Source organism: Mesoplodon bidens, assembly GCF_964165515.1.
Source record: "Mesoplodon bidens genome assembly, chromosome: 12".
Lineage (NCBI taxonomy): Eukaryota > Metazoa > Chordata > Mammalia > Artiodactyla > Ziphiidae > Mesoplodon > Mesoplodon bidens.
Genome location: NC_138168.1, coordinates 59620017 through 59639119, shown reverse-complemented (window position 1 = coordinate 59639119; position 19103 = coordinate 59620017). Strand labels below are relative to the sequence as shown.

The following is a 19103-nucleotide window of genomic DNA, read 5'->3' as shown; positions in this document are numbered from 1 at the left end:
GAGCTGGAGGAAGGGGGGTATAGATTTGAGGGAATTTTGAGGTAGAACTCTGAGGTCTTTTTACAAAATGGGCGGGTAATGGTTAGGTCTTTACACCGTCTGCTGTCTGAAGAGTTTTTAATGTAAACTCTGCCTCTGTCTCTCAGATCAAATCTTCCAAAATCATCAATAAGATCACTTCTGGCCGCAGCATTCAAATCATACTTCCAAATTTAACTCTGATTTCTCACTGTTCCTTAAAAAAAAAGTCTATGATTAAACTCTGCCATTCTAGAACCTTCTTAAAAGTTACTATTTACCTTTACATTCATGTCCCATGAATCCTGACTAAACACCCAATTTGTGTTTAATCAAGGTTAATGATTAGTTCAGTGTGCTGTTGAATTGAACTGATGAGTTTGGTAAGAAAAGTTAGAGAGTAAACCAAATTGCTAGAGACTGATTAAAGAGATGTAACAGTTCCCAAGCACTTTTTGGTTCTTGAGATGCACTTGCCACAGTGGTAGGCTAATTTAAATCACAGCTACTTGATAATTAGGGTAGGATTGATAAAGACCTCTTGGGGAAAGTTTTTATTTCCCTCATTTATTGCTGGAGACACCTGGAAGTTCTCTTCTGAAATAATATGCGTTTTAGATTGTTCTCTAATTCAGCCTGAATTTTACCCACTTGGACTGAATTGGGAAGATTTTAATACATATTGCAAGTAATAATTTGTAATGCAGTCTGAATTTTTCTAAATTCTTCATAATGGAGCGACACACAGATGGACTGAGAGGAAAGGCAGTTTTAACTCAAAAAATTTTTGTTAACCAAGTTGTCTTAAATAAATAAAGGCAGAAGAAGTAAATTTTTCTGGTAAAAATAAGCTCAAAAAAATTTAAGAACCACTAACCATTTTTGAAAAATTTACTTAAATTCCCTGATAGACCAAAAACTGTGTCAAAAATTAAGAATATGGGGCTTCCCTGGTGGCGCAGTTTTTGAGAGTCCGCCTGCCGATGCAGGGGACGTGGGTTTGTGCCCCGGTTCGGGAAGATCCCACGTGCCGCGGAGTGGCTGGACCCGTGAGCCATGGCCGCTGAGCCTGCGCGTCCGGAGCCTGTGCTCCGCAACGGGAGAGGCAGCAACAGTGAGAGGCCCGCGTACCGCAAAAAAAAAAAAAAAAAAAAAAAAAAAAAAAAAAAATTAAGATTTTGGATGTTCACGTATGTAAGTCAAATCGTTATGCCATACACCTTAAACATACAGTGTTATATGTCAATTATATCTCAGTAAAACTGGAAGAAGAAATTAAGAATTTGGAATTGTTGAGTGGCAGTCTGAAATGACTGGCTTTTTTTAATTCCACTAAGGAAAGTATCTGAAGTGAGGAGAAAAATATTTGCATGTTCACTGTAGGACTATTTATAGTAAAGAAAAACATAAATGCAATATTACAGTCAATCCACATATTAGACTTTTATGAAGTATTAAAAGAGGTGTTAAATAACATAAGAAAAGGATACATAACAATGCTAAACAACAGAAAATAAAATATAAAGTTATATCCCCAAACATAGATAAGCAATTAATATTTATTCTAAAGTATTTATTATTTCAACCATGCATAAAAATGGACTGAATTAACACTAAGGTAGTATTTTAAACAGTTGTTTCTGATAACAGATTTATAGAAACTTTTTCTGATTATCTTTTTCTATACTTGGAAATTTTTCTGTACTGATCAGGTATTACTATTATAATCAGATAATACTGAAGATTTTTTTAATTTGATATAAAATATGAGGCAAAGACAACATATCTTTTTACATCAAGTTCCTTTTTCTTAAACAGCAATCATTAGACTCAATTGTAAAATATGCATGCCTAGATGTTAAACTTGTATATAGAAAAAAAAATCTGTAATTCTTGAAAAATCTAAATTGAATGCAAGTATTCATTTAATAGCTATTATCCTCCATTCTTCTCCTTTTTCTTAACTTTGCTCCACCCTTTTGTTTTAACATCTTTCAGGAGCAGTACCGTTTCTGCTACGACGTAGCTTTGGAGTACCTGGAGTCATCTTAGTTGGGGGAGACTTCAAAGTGCATCCAAGCAGAGCCCATTCATCTGTTGAGCCAGCAGCTGTTGTACGTGTCACACCTGTGCAGAAAGATTTTAATGTGGGGGGTGGGAGGCTTTTACATTTGAGAAGTAAAAGTATTTTTCTTATGAAGTTGTGTATCTTAATAAAAAGGACTCAGTTTCTATTACTGTATGAAAGCATCAACATTTCGTGCCACATAAATTTTATTTAATAAGAAGCAGATTCAAATGAGAACTTCTCAGTGTTTGTCCAGTGAACATTCAGCCTTTTCTCTCCTGGCTTTGGTAGAGCAGCCACCACGTGTTGCATGAATTAATACTTTCTATGTGGCATTTTTCTCCCTTTTTCAGATAAAAGATGTTAAATCTTTCAAGGAAGAAGAAAGAAAAGCTGTGCAAATTCATAGGAAAGTTCATTTTTTAATATGTTTCAAGTGTAGCAGATCTCTATATAAATATATAAATATATATAACTGGCTTATTTTCCTTTAATGTGCAATGATGGCTGGATCATTTAAAGTTCTTTTTAGAAAACAACATAAGCCAAAGACTCAAGTGTAAATATGTCTATATGGAGAAAGCACATTATATTTATTGGTTACTACATTCCTTTTTTGATGGCTAAACTACTACCACCACACAATCATTTTTTTTTTCTGAAGAAAGCTTTTTCTTTCACTAAAATCAACTGTAAACAATTTTTGTAGATTATTTTTTGTATGTTTAGTGTAAGTAGAGGATAAACTTTTTATTCATAAACGAGGAAGCAATGTTCTTTATAGTGAATCTCTTGTGTACATGCTTGTGAATTAAATTTGTGTAAAACACCTTGGCAATTGGGTCTTTTAATGTAGGACCAAATTTAAACATTTTGCTGAAAATATATAATTTTCCACGATTTCCTTAGGTCAGTAATGGTTTGGTGATCATATATGAGAATTGCACACATTCAAAGGCCTTGCTGATGACTTGCATAATGTTGAACATAACCTTTAAGCATAATTTAAATTTTAAAGGAATTGGTCTTTTCAGCCTATGACCACGCACTGGTCAAGAAATCAAGATGGCAACATTTATGCTTTCAGGGTCAAGTGTTAGCAAACTGTAAACTGTCAAGGTGAACCAGTGTTTCTTCTGATGTGTACATGCACAAGCTTTGGGTTCTGAGCATAGGAAGTGTGAACAAATCGATGCCAGAATCCTGTTTTGTGCATCATCGTGGGATTCTCAAGTGAACCTTTCTAAATGTGGTCTTGTACACATGCTCCGTGTAGCTGTAACTTCATATCATCAGCTTGCAGTTTGTTATTGACTAAAGCATTCCAGTATCCTCTTTCTAGATTGCCAGTTCATGACATGGTGCTTATGAAGATTTAATTAAAGTAAGAGTGAAATAAAATTTTTATAATTACAACAGTTATTGTTTGCACATCATTTTCTCCCCTTAATTTTCATACCTTCACTCCCAAATAAATACCTTATCCTCATTGATACAAGTAGACCACATAAAATCTATTAAAAGTAAAACTTGGAACTTCCCTGGCCGTCCAGTGGTTAAGACTCCACGCTTCCCCTGCAGAGGGTGCGGGTTCAGTCCCTGGTTGGGGAACTAAGATCCTACATGCTGTGTGGCACAGCCAAAACAAAAAACTGATGTCCAAGCAGTAATTTCTTTCACTTTTGTTCTTTAAATTGAATTTCAAAAACTCCAAATGAGTGGAAAGAAAAAAAGGCCAGGGGATTGACATTGATTTTTTTTTAAAGTTACTATATTTATATGTTACTATCCCTTTATATACATTTCTTTATTTCTTCCTTATAACAAACTTGACAGATAGTAATTGTCATCCCTATTTTACCAATGATAAAATTGAAGCTGAGAAGGTAAATGATTTGTCAACAGATTTAAATCTGAGTCTGATTTAGCAGCTCACTCTCTTCCAGTAAACACACTGCTTCCCTGATGGCATGGCAAGGGAAATCTGGCACTTCATTCTTGTTGTTCCTCATTAATTGATTTTCTCATAAAGTATTATCTTTATGGGTATCTTCAAACTTCCACTTGCTGTGTACATTATTAGAACATTTGTGACTTTCATTAGTAAGAATTTAGATAAGAGAACTTATCTTTTCCTAGGAAGACTAATTTTCATTTAAACACAGATGCATTTGACAAAAAATCCACAAACTCACTCAAGATTGCATTACCCAGTAATGTTCATGATGTTAATTGAAGGATTCTGCTTTGCAGCATGACCCTGATTTCATTTCTATTCACAGGATTAAACCCACACGTAACCAAAATCACTATGAATACCGCTGACCACAAAACTCAGAGGTCCGTGTGGCCTCCAAAATTCAAGCAAAGAACAAAAAGAGTCCTCTTTCTCTCTAACAGAAAATAAAAATATCATGCTTGCTTTGTTCAGGTACCACCACAGAGGCCAGTGCATCTGGAGACAACTGTACTGGGGGAGAAGGGTGGGATGCTAAATCCGTTTTTCTTAATACTCTTATTCAAAAATTCATACTTTATACCATTTTGGAGTAGTCCCATGCATGGACATGTCCCGCTCAGCTGTGTCCCTTTAGGCAGGAGATGTCTTGGTAGAACTCTTAAAATGTGCTCTGCTTTTCACAGTTAAAGGCCTCCTCTCTCTATGTCAGTTATTCCTTAAATGGCTGTCATGACGTGGAATTTTACAGATCCCTTTCCTCTATATTATCACTAGGGAAATGTTGGAAGTGGGTGGGCAGAGACACACAGCAACTGGGGATTCGAGTTTTAACCAGTCTTGAAAATAAGTGTTAACCTTCTTGTCTGTGCTGCCTAGCCTTTTTCTAATATTTAGTCTTTGAAGAAAGGGAAGGATTTTGCATGAATGTGTTGCAGCCAAATGATCTCTGACATTGAGAGATAAACAAAAAGGAAGATATTTCTGACTGGACCAGTAGGGAGAGGAGATGTGTTTACCTCTCTACTGATGTGCTCATTCAGTATTCACCTCGCGATCTCTTGGGTTCCAGGTCCTCATGTAATAAGCTTGGAGATCAGACATCAACAGCTGCTCCCTCTCAAATCTGCTCTGTTGCCAGAAAATGGTGTCCGTAAAAAATGTTCCCAGCATATTATTTCATAACGTCTCACCACAGCTTAGGGAGGCTTGGAGTGGGGGAGATATTATCTGAATTTGTTCACAACTCTGGTCTATTCAAGCGGTCTGCAGAGTATTAGAAAATTATCTCTCTGAAACTAAAAAGAAAAGCTCTGTCTTGGGATCTGCTTTAAGTAAGCTATCAGTGGCTTCTGGAATATAAATTGTCCAAAAATCAATGGAAATGTGGTAGGTATATAACACTTCCAAACTTCCAGCTTCATCCAAAGTGAATTGAAATGCTAACCTGGAAGATAACAAACACCAGAGAGACACTGTTGTTATCAAATCCCGAAAGAAACCAATGGAAGGGGTTTCTAAACTGTTGAAGCAAACATAAAGTCCCTGTTGAATATCTGAAAGCTCTTTCTTTAATGTTCAAATCTGCTTGGGGGGGAATGGTAGGGAGATTTTATGACAGATACTGTCTCTCGTGATGCACTTGCCAGTTGTAGAAAAGGAGCTACAATGCCTGAAATCTAACCCAGAAAATTGTGTGCTGATTTATTCTGATGTAGTTGTGTTCATTTCAACTTAGTCTTATTAGTCTTATCGGTTTTATCAGTCTTAATTCAGATAGAGGAAATATAGCATTTAGGACAAAAATACAAACCCTCAGTACTTAGATGCAATCTATGTAGATATAGAATATGAAGAATAAAAATATCTAAATTGAGTCACCAATGAGTTATTTCCTTAAATAGATGTTTGAATGTACAGACGGAAAAAGGCCATGTGTTCCTACGATGTTGCACAGTCTTAGAGATAAAATCAAACTGGAAAAGTAGAGAAAACAAGATCGTCATGGCATCCACTTGTTATCTGTTGAGAAAGAGGAGATGCCTGTGGAGCCAGTGGGTATTGTGAGTGAGAGAAGTAGGCCAGGTATATTTCAGAATGGTCATTCAGGTTGTATTATTACAACAGATATCTTCAGTGTATGGATTTCTAGTAGAGGTATTTTTCATCTCAACAAAAATATATCTGCTTCCCATTTTTACTAAAACACATATTCCTTTTGGTTCATTTGGCTTTTTCCTACTTTTGACTGAAATATGGATAGTAGATATTCTGCCATCTTCAGCTCTACTACAAGAAACACAATAGCATGAAACTGATGATAAATGACAACTGTTGTTTGACATGGGGACCAGAGGCAACGATGTGGGGAGGCTGACTCCCACTTGGACCCGAAAGCACGAGTGATGCCCAAAGAGAAGGCTCCTCATCTCCCAGCAGTGTTTGCCGCATGAGAATATGGTCCAACAGTGTCTCATCTCTCAAGAGGATGTGGAACTCTAAACTTTTATGTGAATTCTTAAAAATTTTGAATATTAGCAACCAGTTAAACTCAAAAACAAAAATATACCCCTGGCCCAGCTCTGTGAAAAACAAAACCTGTCAGAAGGCTGCATCTGGTTGTCTAAGTTTGTGATCTGCATTGTAGAATAATTGTTGTTTTACTGTTCTGACTTTCTAAAAATGTGTTTTAGAGAAACATGAGTTTTAGTTGTCTCTAAATGGCTATCATAACTGTTTTTCATACTTGTTCTTGGTTTCCTATTTACCTTATTTTCTCACATATTTTTCTGTTTTAAAAATATATGTAGTTGAAGCTTAACTCTTTAAGATGAAGAAAAACAAGGTCAATGTCCCCGCTCCCTCCTACCTGGACTAAATTTAGAAGAGCATATTTCAGAAAGTAATTCACACATTTCACCTAATAAGCACCCCCAAAATGATGACAAAAAATAATTCTTCTGGAAATAATAGTATTGAGAGCTCAAAAGGGGAGCCCTTGTTCTGTGAGCCATAGGATAGCCTGAACTGTTTTAGCACAAGTGCAGTAAAGCATCTGTGGAAGCGCCACACTCCAGATTGTGATGGTACATGCTGACTTACCTGGCAGGTGCAAAACATTTTGGGCTCTTGCCAGCCCACAGTGGGAACCTGAACTCCAGTTCCATAAATCTAATTACCTGGCGCACAGTCAGCAGACTGGATTTCTCTTCACCTTCATGTTATATTCTTGGAATGATAGTAAGTATTTGTTAATTACTTGCTTTCCAGTGTTAAGTTCTGTAGTGCCTGAGTGCTCAAATGTGGTCATTGAGGAAAACAATACCTTCACATAAGAAATCCGCATGAAATCATGGATGTTACAGGGATATTAGAGATTATCAAATCCAATGCCCTTATTGTTAAATTTAAGAAATTAAAACCTAGAGGAGTCATATGTCTATCAGTAAAGGGTCAGATAATAAATATTTTAAGTTTTGCCCACTGTTGGTCTTCGTTACCTTTTTTGTTAGACCTTCCTAAGAGAATGGCTACAGGAAATTCTTCAAACAAAATATGAAATAATTTTAAAAAAGGAAATTTCAAGCATCAGAAAGGAAGAACAGTGGAAAGAGCAGAATTATAGGTATATACAATAGAATAACCCTTTCCCCATGTATGTGTTTTACAAATTTTATTTGATGATTGAAGCAAAAATTACAATATCATCTGACATTCAAGAAAGTAATATTTTAAAGTAGGAAAGAAAAAGGGATTTAAATAGAAGTTAGGTTTCCAGACTTTACTGTAAGTGGTAAAATAATGATACCACTAGATTATAATGTCATATATTTATACTGTAATGCCCAGAGAAACCACTGAGAAAACTACACCAAGAGACACACTCAAAAACACTATATATGAATGAAGATAAAATCTTAAAACATGTTTATACAGCACACAGGAAATTAAGGAAAGCAAAACTGGAATAAGAACCAGAGAAAATAAACAGAATAATAATAATAAAAAGGCAGATTTAAGTGCTAACATACCATACTCAACAGACACAGTACAAAAAAAGTAAAATTATAAACAAATGTATATCATGAATTTTACATAAAATTTTTCAACAAAATATTAGCAAACTGAATCCAATAAAGTAAAAAGAAATGATGCACATAACCAAGTGGGATGATTTCCATGTATGCAAGGCTGGTTCAACATTTGAAAATCAATCAGTGTTATGCATCATATATCAACAAGCTAAAGGGAAAAAAAGCATGTGATTATATTAATTTGAAAAACCATTTGATAAAATCCAACACTCATGCATGATAAAAAGTCTCTAGAAGGGAACTTCCTCAACTTGATAACATCTAAAAAATATTTACAGCTAACTTCATAAAAAATAGTGTAAGACTGAGTGCTTTCTCCCTAATCTTGAGAACAAGGCGAATAACATATCACTATTTTATTCAACACAGTGCTGGAATTTCTAGCTTGCAATAAGGCAAGAAAAAGAAACAAAAGCCATACAAATTTGAAATATAAAACTTTTCCTGTTTACAGATGGCATGATTATGTAGAAAATCCCAAAGAACCTACAAAAATCCTAGAACAAATAAGTGAGTTAAGTAAATTCACAGGATACAAGATCAACACAAGAATGTCAATTGCATTCTTATACATTAAAAATAAAAGTTATGAGACTGAATAACACAATACCATTTATAACTGCTCCTAAGAAAATGAAATATATAGATATACACTTACCAAAACATGTACAGGATTTACATGCTGAAAATTACAAAATTCTGATAAAAGGAATCAAAGTATACCTAGACAAATGGAGAAATACAGGGATTGGGATTGGAAGATTGGAAGGGATTGGAAGATTCAACATAGTAAAAATGTCAGCTCTTTTCAATTGATCTATAGGTTTAATGCAGTTTCTATAAAAATTTTCTTTAAAAAAGTTTTTTTAGATATAGACAAGCTTATTCTAAAACGCATATGGAAAGGCATAGCTAAAATAGCTAAATAATCTTGACAAAGAATAAAAATGTGTGGGGGAGGGAATCATTCCATCCAATACTGAGGCATCTATATTGCTATATTAATCGGAAGAGGGCAGTATTGGTTTTAGAAAAAAAATAGAAGATTTTCTGGATTTAGGACTAAGCAGAGTTCTTAGACTTAGCCCCCAAAACATGATTCCTATAAGTAAAAATTGATAATTTGGGCCTCATCACAATTAAATATTTTGCTCTGTGAAAACCCATGTGAAAAAGATGAAGGCCACGATTAGAAGAAAATATTTACAAATTATATATCCAGTAAAAGGACCAGCATCTAGAATATATAAAGAACTCTCAAAACTCAACAGTAAAAAAAACCACAATTTAAAAATGTGCCAAAGACATGAACAGACATCTCACTGAAGAGGATATACAGATAACAAGCTTATTGGGAAGATGTTCAACATTGGTAGCCGTTAGGAAAATGGGTATCATAATGAGCGTCACTGCACATGCATCAGAATGGCTAAGACAAACCTTAGTGACAACATCAAATACCAAAAGTTGGTGAGGTTGCAGAGAAACTGGACCAGGCATATATAGCTGATAGAATGGCAGAGCCATTCTGGAAGAGCATGACAGACTCTTATAAAACTGAACATGCAATAACATACAACCCAGAAATTATGCTCCTAGGCATTTATCCCAGAAAAATGAAAACTTAATGTTCACACATGAATATTCATAGCAGCTTTATTTGTAATAACCCAAAACTGGAAACAGCCCAGAGAGCCTATACCAGGTAAGTGGTTAAACAAACTATGTTACATCCCTACTATGGAGCACTACGCAGCAATAAAAAATAAAAAAACTACTGATATAGGCAACAACTTGAAAGAATCTCCAGGGAATTATAATAAGTGAAAAAAGCCAATCCCAGTTGGGTATATGCTAAAAAGCCAATCCCAATAAGGTATATGCTATATGACTCCACTTACATAGCATTTTGAAATGACAGGATTTTAGAAATGGATACTGTATTACTTGTTACCAATAATTAGGAATGTGGGTGTGGTGGGTGAATGGGAGGTGAGTGTGGTTATAAAAGGGCAACATAAAGGATCCTTGTGGTAATGGAACCATTTGGTATCTTATCTGTGGTGGTGGGTGAATGACCCTACATACGTGACAAAATTGGACGATGTTTCAAGTGACCTGGCTAGCTGCAGATAATAAGGGAAAGAATCCTTTCAATCCAAGACCCCCAAATTGGAAGAAGCTGGATGTGTACAGGGAAGAGAAAGTGGCCCGTGAGGCTGGCGCCCACTGAGCAGAGTAGTACAATGTGAGGTCAGCAAGAGTGGTCCACGGCATGTGGGCTTAGTAAACCAGCCAAGAGTTTGGATATATTATTCATCTTTGTCCTCCACTCTCTCCCCCCTCACACTGTAAAATCCATGGCTTAACGGATTGTATTACACATGGCAGATTTCAATAAATGTTTATTAGGTGTAATTTAAGCCAGATATGGAATCTAAGCCTCGTTTTCCTTCTGTTTTCCTCACAACATCATACAGTGTCTCTGATTCTAAAAAAAAAAAAAAGCAGACAAATAAATGAAACCCACAGGCATCTGCTCCTGGGAACTTTCCAGGATTTTCCTTTGAGTACACTAGGTAGCTCATTCCCCTAAGTACTTTGGCACTTCATACGTAGTATTCATGAGTTCAATGAGCTGTTTAGTGAGTAATTTGACTCTGGACCATGAGAAACAGAAAATAAATCTGGATCTAAGGAGACTATGGCAATTCATCCAGTTCAATATCACTGATGGAATATAAGCAAAATCTTCCTCCATTCCAGTCCAAACACATAAATGACAGCAACATACAAACATAGAAGTGCAGAGGCTACTATGAAAACTGGAAATGAAAATCTCATCAATCAGAAATGGAGAGGCTTTCCTAAAAAGCATATAGAACTCCACAGCAGCAAGTAGGGGCTGAAACTGTATAACCTGGGGGTGTCAGGGAAGATGGGCTAGCCCCAAACTGAAGTCACAGGGCTGACTGTGAGCTCTTGGACCACACTGTGTCTTCATATTGGAGCCTGAACTGTATCAGGGCAGGAGAAGAACAGCCTGCCCTTGACTGAAAGATGGCATCACCCACCTATACCTAATAGAGACTCAAAGTCGAGAAACATGTTACTTACTCTGGGTAAGAATCCTGAAATTGTATTTGATTCTTAAGGCTGTTGTAACAAATTACCACAAACCAGGTGGCTTAAAACAACAGAAACTTATTGTCTCAGTTCCGGAGGTTGGAAGTCTGAAATTGAAGTGTCGGCCAGGCCATATGCTCTCTGACATCTATAGGGGAGAATCCTTCCTTGCATATTCTAGCTTCTGGTGGGTTATCAGCAATCCTTAACACCTCTTGTCTTGCAGCTGCGTTACTCTAATCTCTACCCACATCTTCACATGGTATTCCTCCTGTGTCCCTTCTCTTATGAAACGGGTCATGTTGGATTAAGGGCTCCCCTTACTACGGTACGACCTCATTTTAACTTAACTAATTGCATTTGCAATGACCCTATTTCCAAATAAGTTCATGTTCTGAGGTACTGGAGGTTAAGACTTCAACATGTCTTTTTGGAAGACACAGTTCAAGCCACAACACACAGCAACAGATAATTAACACACCCAGCCAAACTATGCAAGTGTAAGGGGGGAATGAAGATATTTTCAGACATAGTCATCCCATAACAGTGATGTATACAGAACTGCATCTGCAGTGGTTACTGCTAGACTATCCTTTTTTACATATTTATGTATCCATAAAATATGGTTTTATTGGATTTTAAATATTATATAAATGTTAGAGTGTGGGTATCCTGCTGCTGCTTCCTGTTTTTCACTTGTTATATTCTTGAGATTTACTTACTTTGGAATGCTAGTTCAATTTTTTAAATTTCTATATGGTATTTGATTGTAGACATATAACCTATTTTATCGAAATTTTCTCTCATGGTGGAATGTATGTTATTCTCTATTTGCCTTTCAAGAGTGCATATTTTTCTCTAATGATCTTTTAAGAGTCATCCTCTGCCCTTCTCTACCTGGCTGTGTGTCCTGGGAAGCTGACCTCGTGGGACAGCATCACTGGTACTCCCTTGCTCTCTGACTTAGTGTTGGGTTTGGCCAAGGTTAGGCACCAATGGGAGACCAGGTGGCAGGAGGACAGTGTGGTGGTGCTTTCCCCCTGCTGGTCCACATTTTTTATAGTGGCTGCCCTCTACCAACCTTTTGGAGGGCAACATTTCACCTCTGACTTCAGCTCTCCAAATTCTAGTAACACTGCTTCATCCTTCGGGTCTCAAGCTGATAATGACTTTCATCCCTTGCTACTTCCTGGGTGCTTTACCAATCTTTGTTGGTCCCCTAAACTTGCTAAAACTTGTAAACAGTCTTCTTTTTAAATCTCTCAATTTACTGTTTGACTACACCATCTATTTCTTGTCCAAATCTTGACTGATACACTAACTGGTTCCAGAAGTTGCCCTAAGACATAGTCTATCAAATTGGATTACAGAATTAGGTCATTTATACATTTGATGAGTGCATGGATGAACTCTTCACCAATGGGAAATGGGACCTTGGTAATATGAGGCAAACAATAACTGGTATCTTCATTAAAACAAATCTGCCTCTGGCATGTGATATGTGCCTACTGAACTAGCAAATGTCTTTCCTTTAGTTTCCATCAGCAAGTATAACCTGCAACATCTCACCTTTGCCCAGAGGTTCAGCAGTACACCTTTGCTGTCTTTTATCAAAGCAATGTCTGATCTCTGTCATATTATAGTCTAGTCTAGAGCAGTGATCCTCACCAAGTGTCATTTGTGAACTGGTTTCTGGTCCATGTTTCTTACATGTTCCCAATGAATTAGGGAGCTTGCACCAGAATGTGAACTATGACACTAAGGACACTGTTCTGTTCAGCTGACAATTTTTTCTTAGCAAGACTTTTCAGATGAGGGAGCAGTGCATTGATTTACCTTCTGGTATAAGCTCTTTTCATCATTGTCACAGACCATGGCTTTGAATAGCTGATATTCTGGTCTGGGGGGACCTTGATTACCTTGACATGGAACAGGATATCATTTTGGGACATCAGGAAGAAACTAATAACCAGATGCCTTAGGAAGAAAAAGCGTAGCTGAGGAAGGGAGGCAACCATGTGAAAGTTCACAGACCTCTGATGTTATGAAGTTTCTAGTAGGACAATGGTATAAAAACGTCAAGACATTCCCTCTTAAATGAGAGACAAGTTGCCTCACTTTGCACAGCCCACAGCAGAAAGAGCCCTAGGACTTAGCTTATCTAAGGCATTATATTTGGGCATACTGCTCTGATCCATCTACAAGGTAACTTGTAAGGCTTCCTGTTGCAAGAGATATGTGGAGCAAGAGAGGGTCTGCAGCAGGTCCAAGCTTTTACACAAGGTGACCTGCCACTTAGGCCTATGACCCAGAAGACCGAGTGGTACTTGAAAAATTTATGGCAGAAAGGGATGAAGTATGTGCCAGCAATAGTACCATCACAAAGCAGATCCCTGAGGTTTTGGAAGGAAGCCTATTTCTTCTTCTGCCAACCACTCTTTTCCAGTGGCAAAGCTGCTTTGTGTTTACTACTAGGCTCTAATAGAAAAGGAACAGCCCAATATGGTGTAGAACACCACGCGACTCTAAGAATGGACTATAAGAATGTCTACCATTGGGGCTTCCCTGGTGGCACAGTGGTTGAGAGTCCGCCTGCCGATGCAGGGGACGCGGGTTCGTGCCCCGGTCCGGGAAGATTCCACATGCCGCGGAGCAGCTGGGCCCGTGAGCCGTGGCCGCTAAGCCTGCACGTCCAGAGCCTGTGCCCCACAGCAGGAGAGGCCACAGCAGTGAGAGGCCCGCACACCTCAAAAAAAAGAAAAAGAAAAGAAAGAATGTCTACCATCAGCTGAAGACATTATGAAGTTGGATGTGTGCAACAGCATTCATTCCCTTATGAAATGTGATTGGTATGTATGTATGTGTAAGACTGAGCCTGAGCGGGTCAAGAAACCACAAGTAAATTTCAGGAGTGATGGCTCAGACTCCACTGACATCTGCTCCTCTCTTCACTTTCTCTTCCCTAACTCTTCTGGCCTGTTGAGATCCTAAAGTCATCGTGGTCTTATTAGTCAGTGGCCAGATTGTTGACATGTCAGCACCATTCCCAGCTTTCTTGTTTTGCAGGGTCTAGGACAAGGGTTGGCAAACAACTGTCTGTGGCCCAAATTCAGCCTGCCACCTGTTTTGTACTGCTCAAAGCTGAGAATGGTTTTTACAAATGTAAATGGTTGGGAGAAAAAAATCAAAAGAAGAATAAGAGTTTATAACATACAAACACTATCTGAGATTCAAATTTCAGTGTCTCTATGTACTTACTTTTCACACTACATTGACAAAGCCTAAAATATTCACCAACTGGCCTGTTACAGAAAAATTTTGTTGACTCTGATCTGGAAGCCTGGAAACTATGTTGCCCAAAATTCCTAGTAGATTAGATCCCACTAATGAGAGGTTCTCATAGGAGATTTAGAAGGAAGAAAAGAAGCAGAAGGTAGTTTTCTCCTATGAGGTGTTAGGAAACTTCATGAGCTTTGGCAAACAGCTGATTGGAGGTATCACTAGCAGCTTCTAGGCTTCCTCTTGTGAATTAGCCACTAAGGTCCAGCAGAGATCACCAGGGACTCCTGTACTTTATCCTATCCTGAATTTGAATGGCATTTTCCCCTAGGCTTCACTCTTCCCACCCTTCCAAAGACTTGTGTGGGCTTTGCATTCCCATATTTAATTCCTTCTTCCTGGAAGTAGCTACATTAAGTATTTCTGATCTTCTACCCAAACCTTTCTGAGTCAATAAGAAAAGCACTGAATCACCGAGGGAAAGAGAGTAACTAGCACATAGCTGCTGCCATAACTGGAATTATGTGTTCTGTGAGAGCATACAATAAAGGAATTCTCACCTATTCTGAGAAATCAGGTAAAGTTTCCCTGAGGACGTGAAGACTGATCTTAGATCTGAAAGAATAAGAATTAACCAGGCAAAGGACTGGAACTTTCAGGCCAGAGGAAGTGTTATATGAATGAGGGCTGCAAATAACACTTTAGAATGAAGAATATGGTGCTATAAAGAGAAAAATGCCAGTAGGACTGAAACTTCGAGAGCAACATGCAAGAGAAAGCTGGACAGAGAGAGAGAGAGAAAGGCCATATAATGCAGAAGCTTCTAGACTGTGTTAAGGATTAGTGTCTTTCTCCCATGAACTATGGGAAACATTTTCATGACCTCTGTTGGTCATGAAAACTTTATGAAAGAGATGACATGAGAGATGGGATTCACTAGCGGGTGGGAGAATGGTGAGAGAGGAGGGCACTCCAACAATGGCACACGACATCTTAGTGAATTGTATATCAGCCAGTGTAGCTGGAGCAGAGTATAGTGGAGATTAATTTAAAGACAAAGTGGAGAACCTACCATGGCAAGGGTTTTGATTTTATTTTGTCGTCAATGAAACATTATTTAGGCAACCATAACGACACTTCTGGAGATGGTTTTTGTAGTAAACAAACTGAAATATCCAATTTGAATTTAGGTTGAGAAATACTGCTGGCTTTTTTTAATGATAGTGTTTTTGTGGTTCTTGAAATGAGACGAGGCTTAAAGATACAGGAAATTGATGGCTTTGGTAAAGACTTTACATTGTTTCATATTAAAAAGAGCTGCTGCGGGGGTTTCAAAGGAAATAGGTTATGGCACTTTTTAATATTAGATGAGTAAGTGCCACATCTCCTAGGCTGTGTCTTCAGTATCCAGCACTGGCAATCTTATCGCATGAAGAAGGCAAGAAAAGGAGGCTAACTGAAATTTGACACGCAGGTCTTGAGAGACATGCATGCAAGCAGTTTATTGGAGAAGTGGTCTTGAGAACAGCATATGAGAGGGGTGAAGAAAGCAGGATTGAGCAGAGGGAAAAGTTTAACCATGATGCAGTTGCAACAGAGCTGGGATGACTATTCAGAGTTGCAGGTTGCCCCAACTGAGGCAAAGAGGTTAGGTTTTGTACCCCTGCATCAACCAGTCACTGGCACCAGGCTACCCAGAGGGAAGGGACGTAACCTTGGATGAGGAACTTCTATAAACCAAGGGTAATTCTCAGAGAAGCATTCAGCTAAGAGCTGTCAATAGTCAACACTTCTGACAACTGGGGAATGGGCACATAGGCTCCGAGGAGGGACCTGGGAGGTACACCGCAGCATTTATTACAGTTCACCCCTGTGTGTCTCTTGTATCCATTTACTTCACATAATGAATTTATCCTATCTGAAATCAGCTCTTCCAGGATTCTGGTTGGCCTCTGTTACCAGGAAAACATGCAAGAGAACAGTTAGCAGCACAAACTGAAGACCCCACTGCTGCAGCTCAGTTCAGGGATATACATCATCTCCCTCCTTTACTACTCATTCTAGATTTACCTCACCATTGACTAGCTCTCGGCTGGTCTTGATGGCTTATGTGGTTGAGTGATGCAGACTCTTATCCATGAGGGATGAAAGCCCCTAGTCCTGTGCATTTCCCAAGCAATAACTGCTGTACTTGACTATTTACTGTCAATAATGAACACAGGAGAACCAACAGATGCCCCAGTGGACCACTTGGATGCCAAATGAATTCTTCCCTGTCCCTATTATGTACCAGCAGCCTAGCCTCCAGGATCAATTATACCTGCCATGATGGTGCCACTATTGCTTGCCTGCTGAACTCTGGGTACAAGAAGTTTGAATTGTCCAGGGGTCAATTTTGACTTAAAGTTTGGTGGGACTCTTACTGTGTCTTCTGGCGGAGGGGTTCTCTGTCTGGAAACCAGAATATCTAGAGCCTTGGAGTCTAGAGTTAAAGCTATAGGAAGCAAAACTCCAAGTAGGTCCCTGAGATTGATTATCATTAGAGACACTCTTACCAGCACCCCTTGGTTCCTGTGTCCAGGTGTTTATATATTGGGGACCCAGCACAATATAACAGATGTTGATTTTGGGGATGTATCATATCATGAAGGATGGTGCCCCATTATCCAAGCTGGTGTCTCATCTGCACATTCCATCACTCCACCAAGCTGGTAGTTTCCGGGTAACACAGAATGTAACAGGACCAATGGAACCCATGACCATGTGCTCATGACTGGACCACTTTTTCTTTAAAATGTTTCCTCTGGTTTTGTTTGTTGTTTTGAGGGATCCCATGTTGGTAGATCAAAACTCTGTAAATCTTTGTATAGTGATACTGGCTGAGGTCCTGAAAGCAATAAAGGTAACCCGTACTCAGAATAATTGTTGGTTCCAGTCAATATAAATCACTGGTTTTTGCAGTGTAGAAGGAATCCAATGTACTTAACTTGCCACCAGATGACTGGTTCATCTCCTCAAGGGATTGTACCACATTGGAGGCTCAGTATTGGTCTCAGTTGCTGTCAGATTGGACATTTGCTAGTGGCTAAGGACATAGGCTGTGTAAGCATCAATTAGCTGTTGAATTCTGTCCACTTGGTTGTGGTGGATATTCTCTGGTATTAATATACAATACAAGGATCTTCATACAACGTATCCCCCTTGATAAATATAGCCAATACATCTTTCCCAAATATCTTTACCTGCAGTCTTCCAATTTTTCTCATACCAGGGCCCCAAACAAATAGCCAAGCCATTCGTCACTGTCCATGAATCAATGTATATTCATACATGACTATTTCTCTTTCCATACAAAGTCAATGACCAGGAGCACTGCCCAAAACTTTATTGAGTGCTATAATTTTCTCTAGCCACTGTCTTTCAAGGTCACCACTAAGTGGGGCTGTAGTGAAATAGCTGTCTGTTTTCAGCCTATACCCATATGCTGAGTCAACCAATTTATGAATTTAGCTTGGCCTTTTCTCCTCCAATTTTACATGGTCACTTCTCACTTAGCTATTGCTACTTGATGAGAGAAGAGTGTTGGTGCAACAGTAGTGGGTGACATGGCAGTCTGCACTATTTCACCAGTATCTCATTCCAGTTCACCACTGGTAAAAATTCTAAGAATTGCACTGAAAATGATAGGGTCCTTATTGTCACATAGCCAGCAGTGGATCTGGATCCAAAATCACATTTCTGAGTTTGCTTCCTGGGTATACTCCTAGTACAAAATCTCTCAGGTTAAATTCCACAGTAAATAGATTCTAAGACTCTAGCATCTGCATGCAGGTTTATTGGGGAGTGCTTTTACTGGGGGACAACACAAATGAGGGATGAGGAAGGCAAAACAGGGCAGAGGATGAAACTGAACTGTGATTATTTGTAACAGAGGCCTCACCTGATCCTATGGAGGTTTCTGAAACTGGGATAGCCCTTCAGAATTGTCTCAGTTGAGTCAGGAGGATCAAGAACTTTGTACCACAACTTTGACTACTCATTAAATTCAAGCAGCCCTCAAGGAAGTGTTTTAATATTGACTAAGGCTATTTCTTTCAACCAAGGATAATTCTAGAGATGAACTCAGTTGAGAGCCATTGGCAGCGACACTCCTGGTAGCTAAGAGAATGAATGCATTAGTTTTGAGCCCTTAACATTTATTTCAACTGAAGTAATAAAAGTATGAAAAAGTTACTAAAGTTACTAAAAGTTACTAAAGTAATAATCAAAATATGAAACCAATATATATTTAGGCTTTAAAAAAAAGAAAAACATGCAGAAATATGTAATCTTGTAATATTTGTATTACAAGAAGTGGAAAGATAAAGTAACAGAAGCAGGGCTTCCCTGGTGGCGCAGTGGTTGAGAGTTCGCCTGCCGATGCAGGGGACACGGATTCGTGCCACGGTCCGGGAAGATCCCACATGCCGCGGATCGGCTGGGCCCATGAGCCATCGCCAATGAGCCTGCGCTTCCGTAGCCTGTGCTCCGCAACAGGAGAGGCCACAACAGTGAGAGGCCC

The 19103-nt window shown here is 38.5% G+C and overlaps 1 protein-coding gene across 4 annotated transcripts in view; it reads left to right on the top strand.

The window, feature by feature from the left end:
• Positions 1 to 3504, top strand: part of PTPRK (protein tyrosine phosphatase receptor type K) — a 588095-nt gene extending 584591 nt beyond the window's left edge. For all 4 annotated transcript variants that reach the window (XM_081250577.1, XM_081250575.1, XM_081250574.1 and 1 more), the window contains one exon: positions 2017 to 3504. In XM_081250577.1, the coding sequence (XP_081106703.1) occupies positions 2017 to 2070 (54 nt within the window). In that variant the 3' untranslated portion in view covers positions 2071 to 3504. The remainder of the gene's footprint in view (positions 1 to 2016) is intronic.
• Positions 3505 to 19103: the final 15599 nt, after the last annotated feature.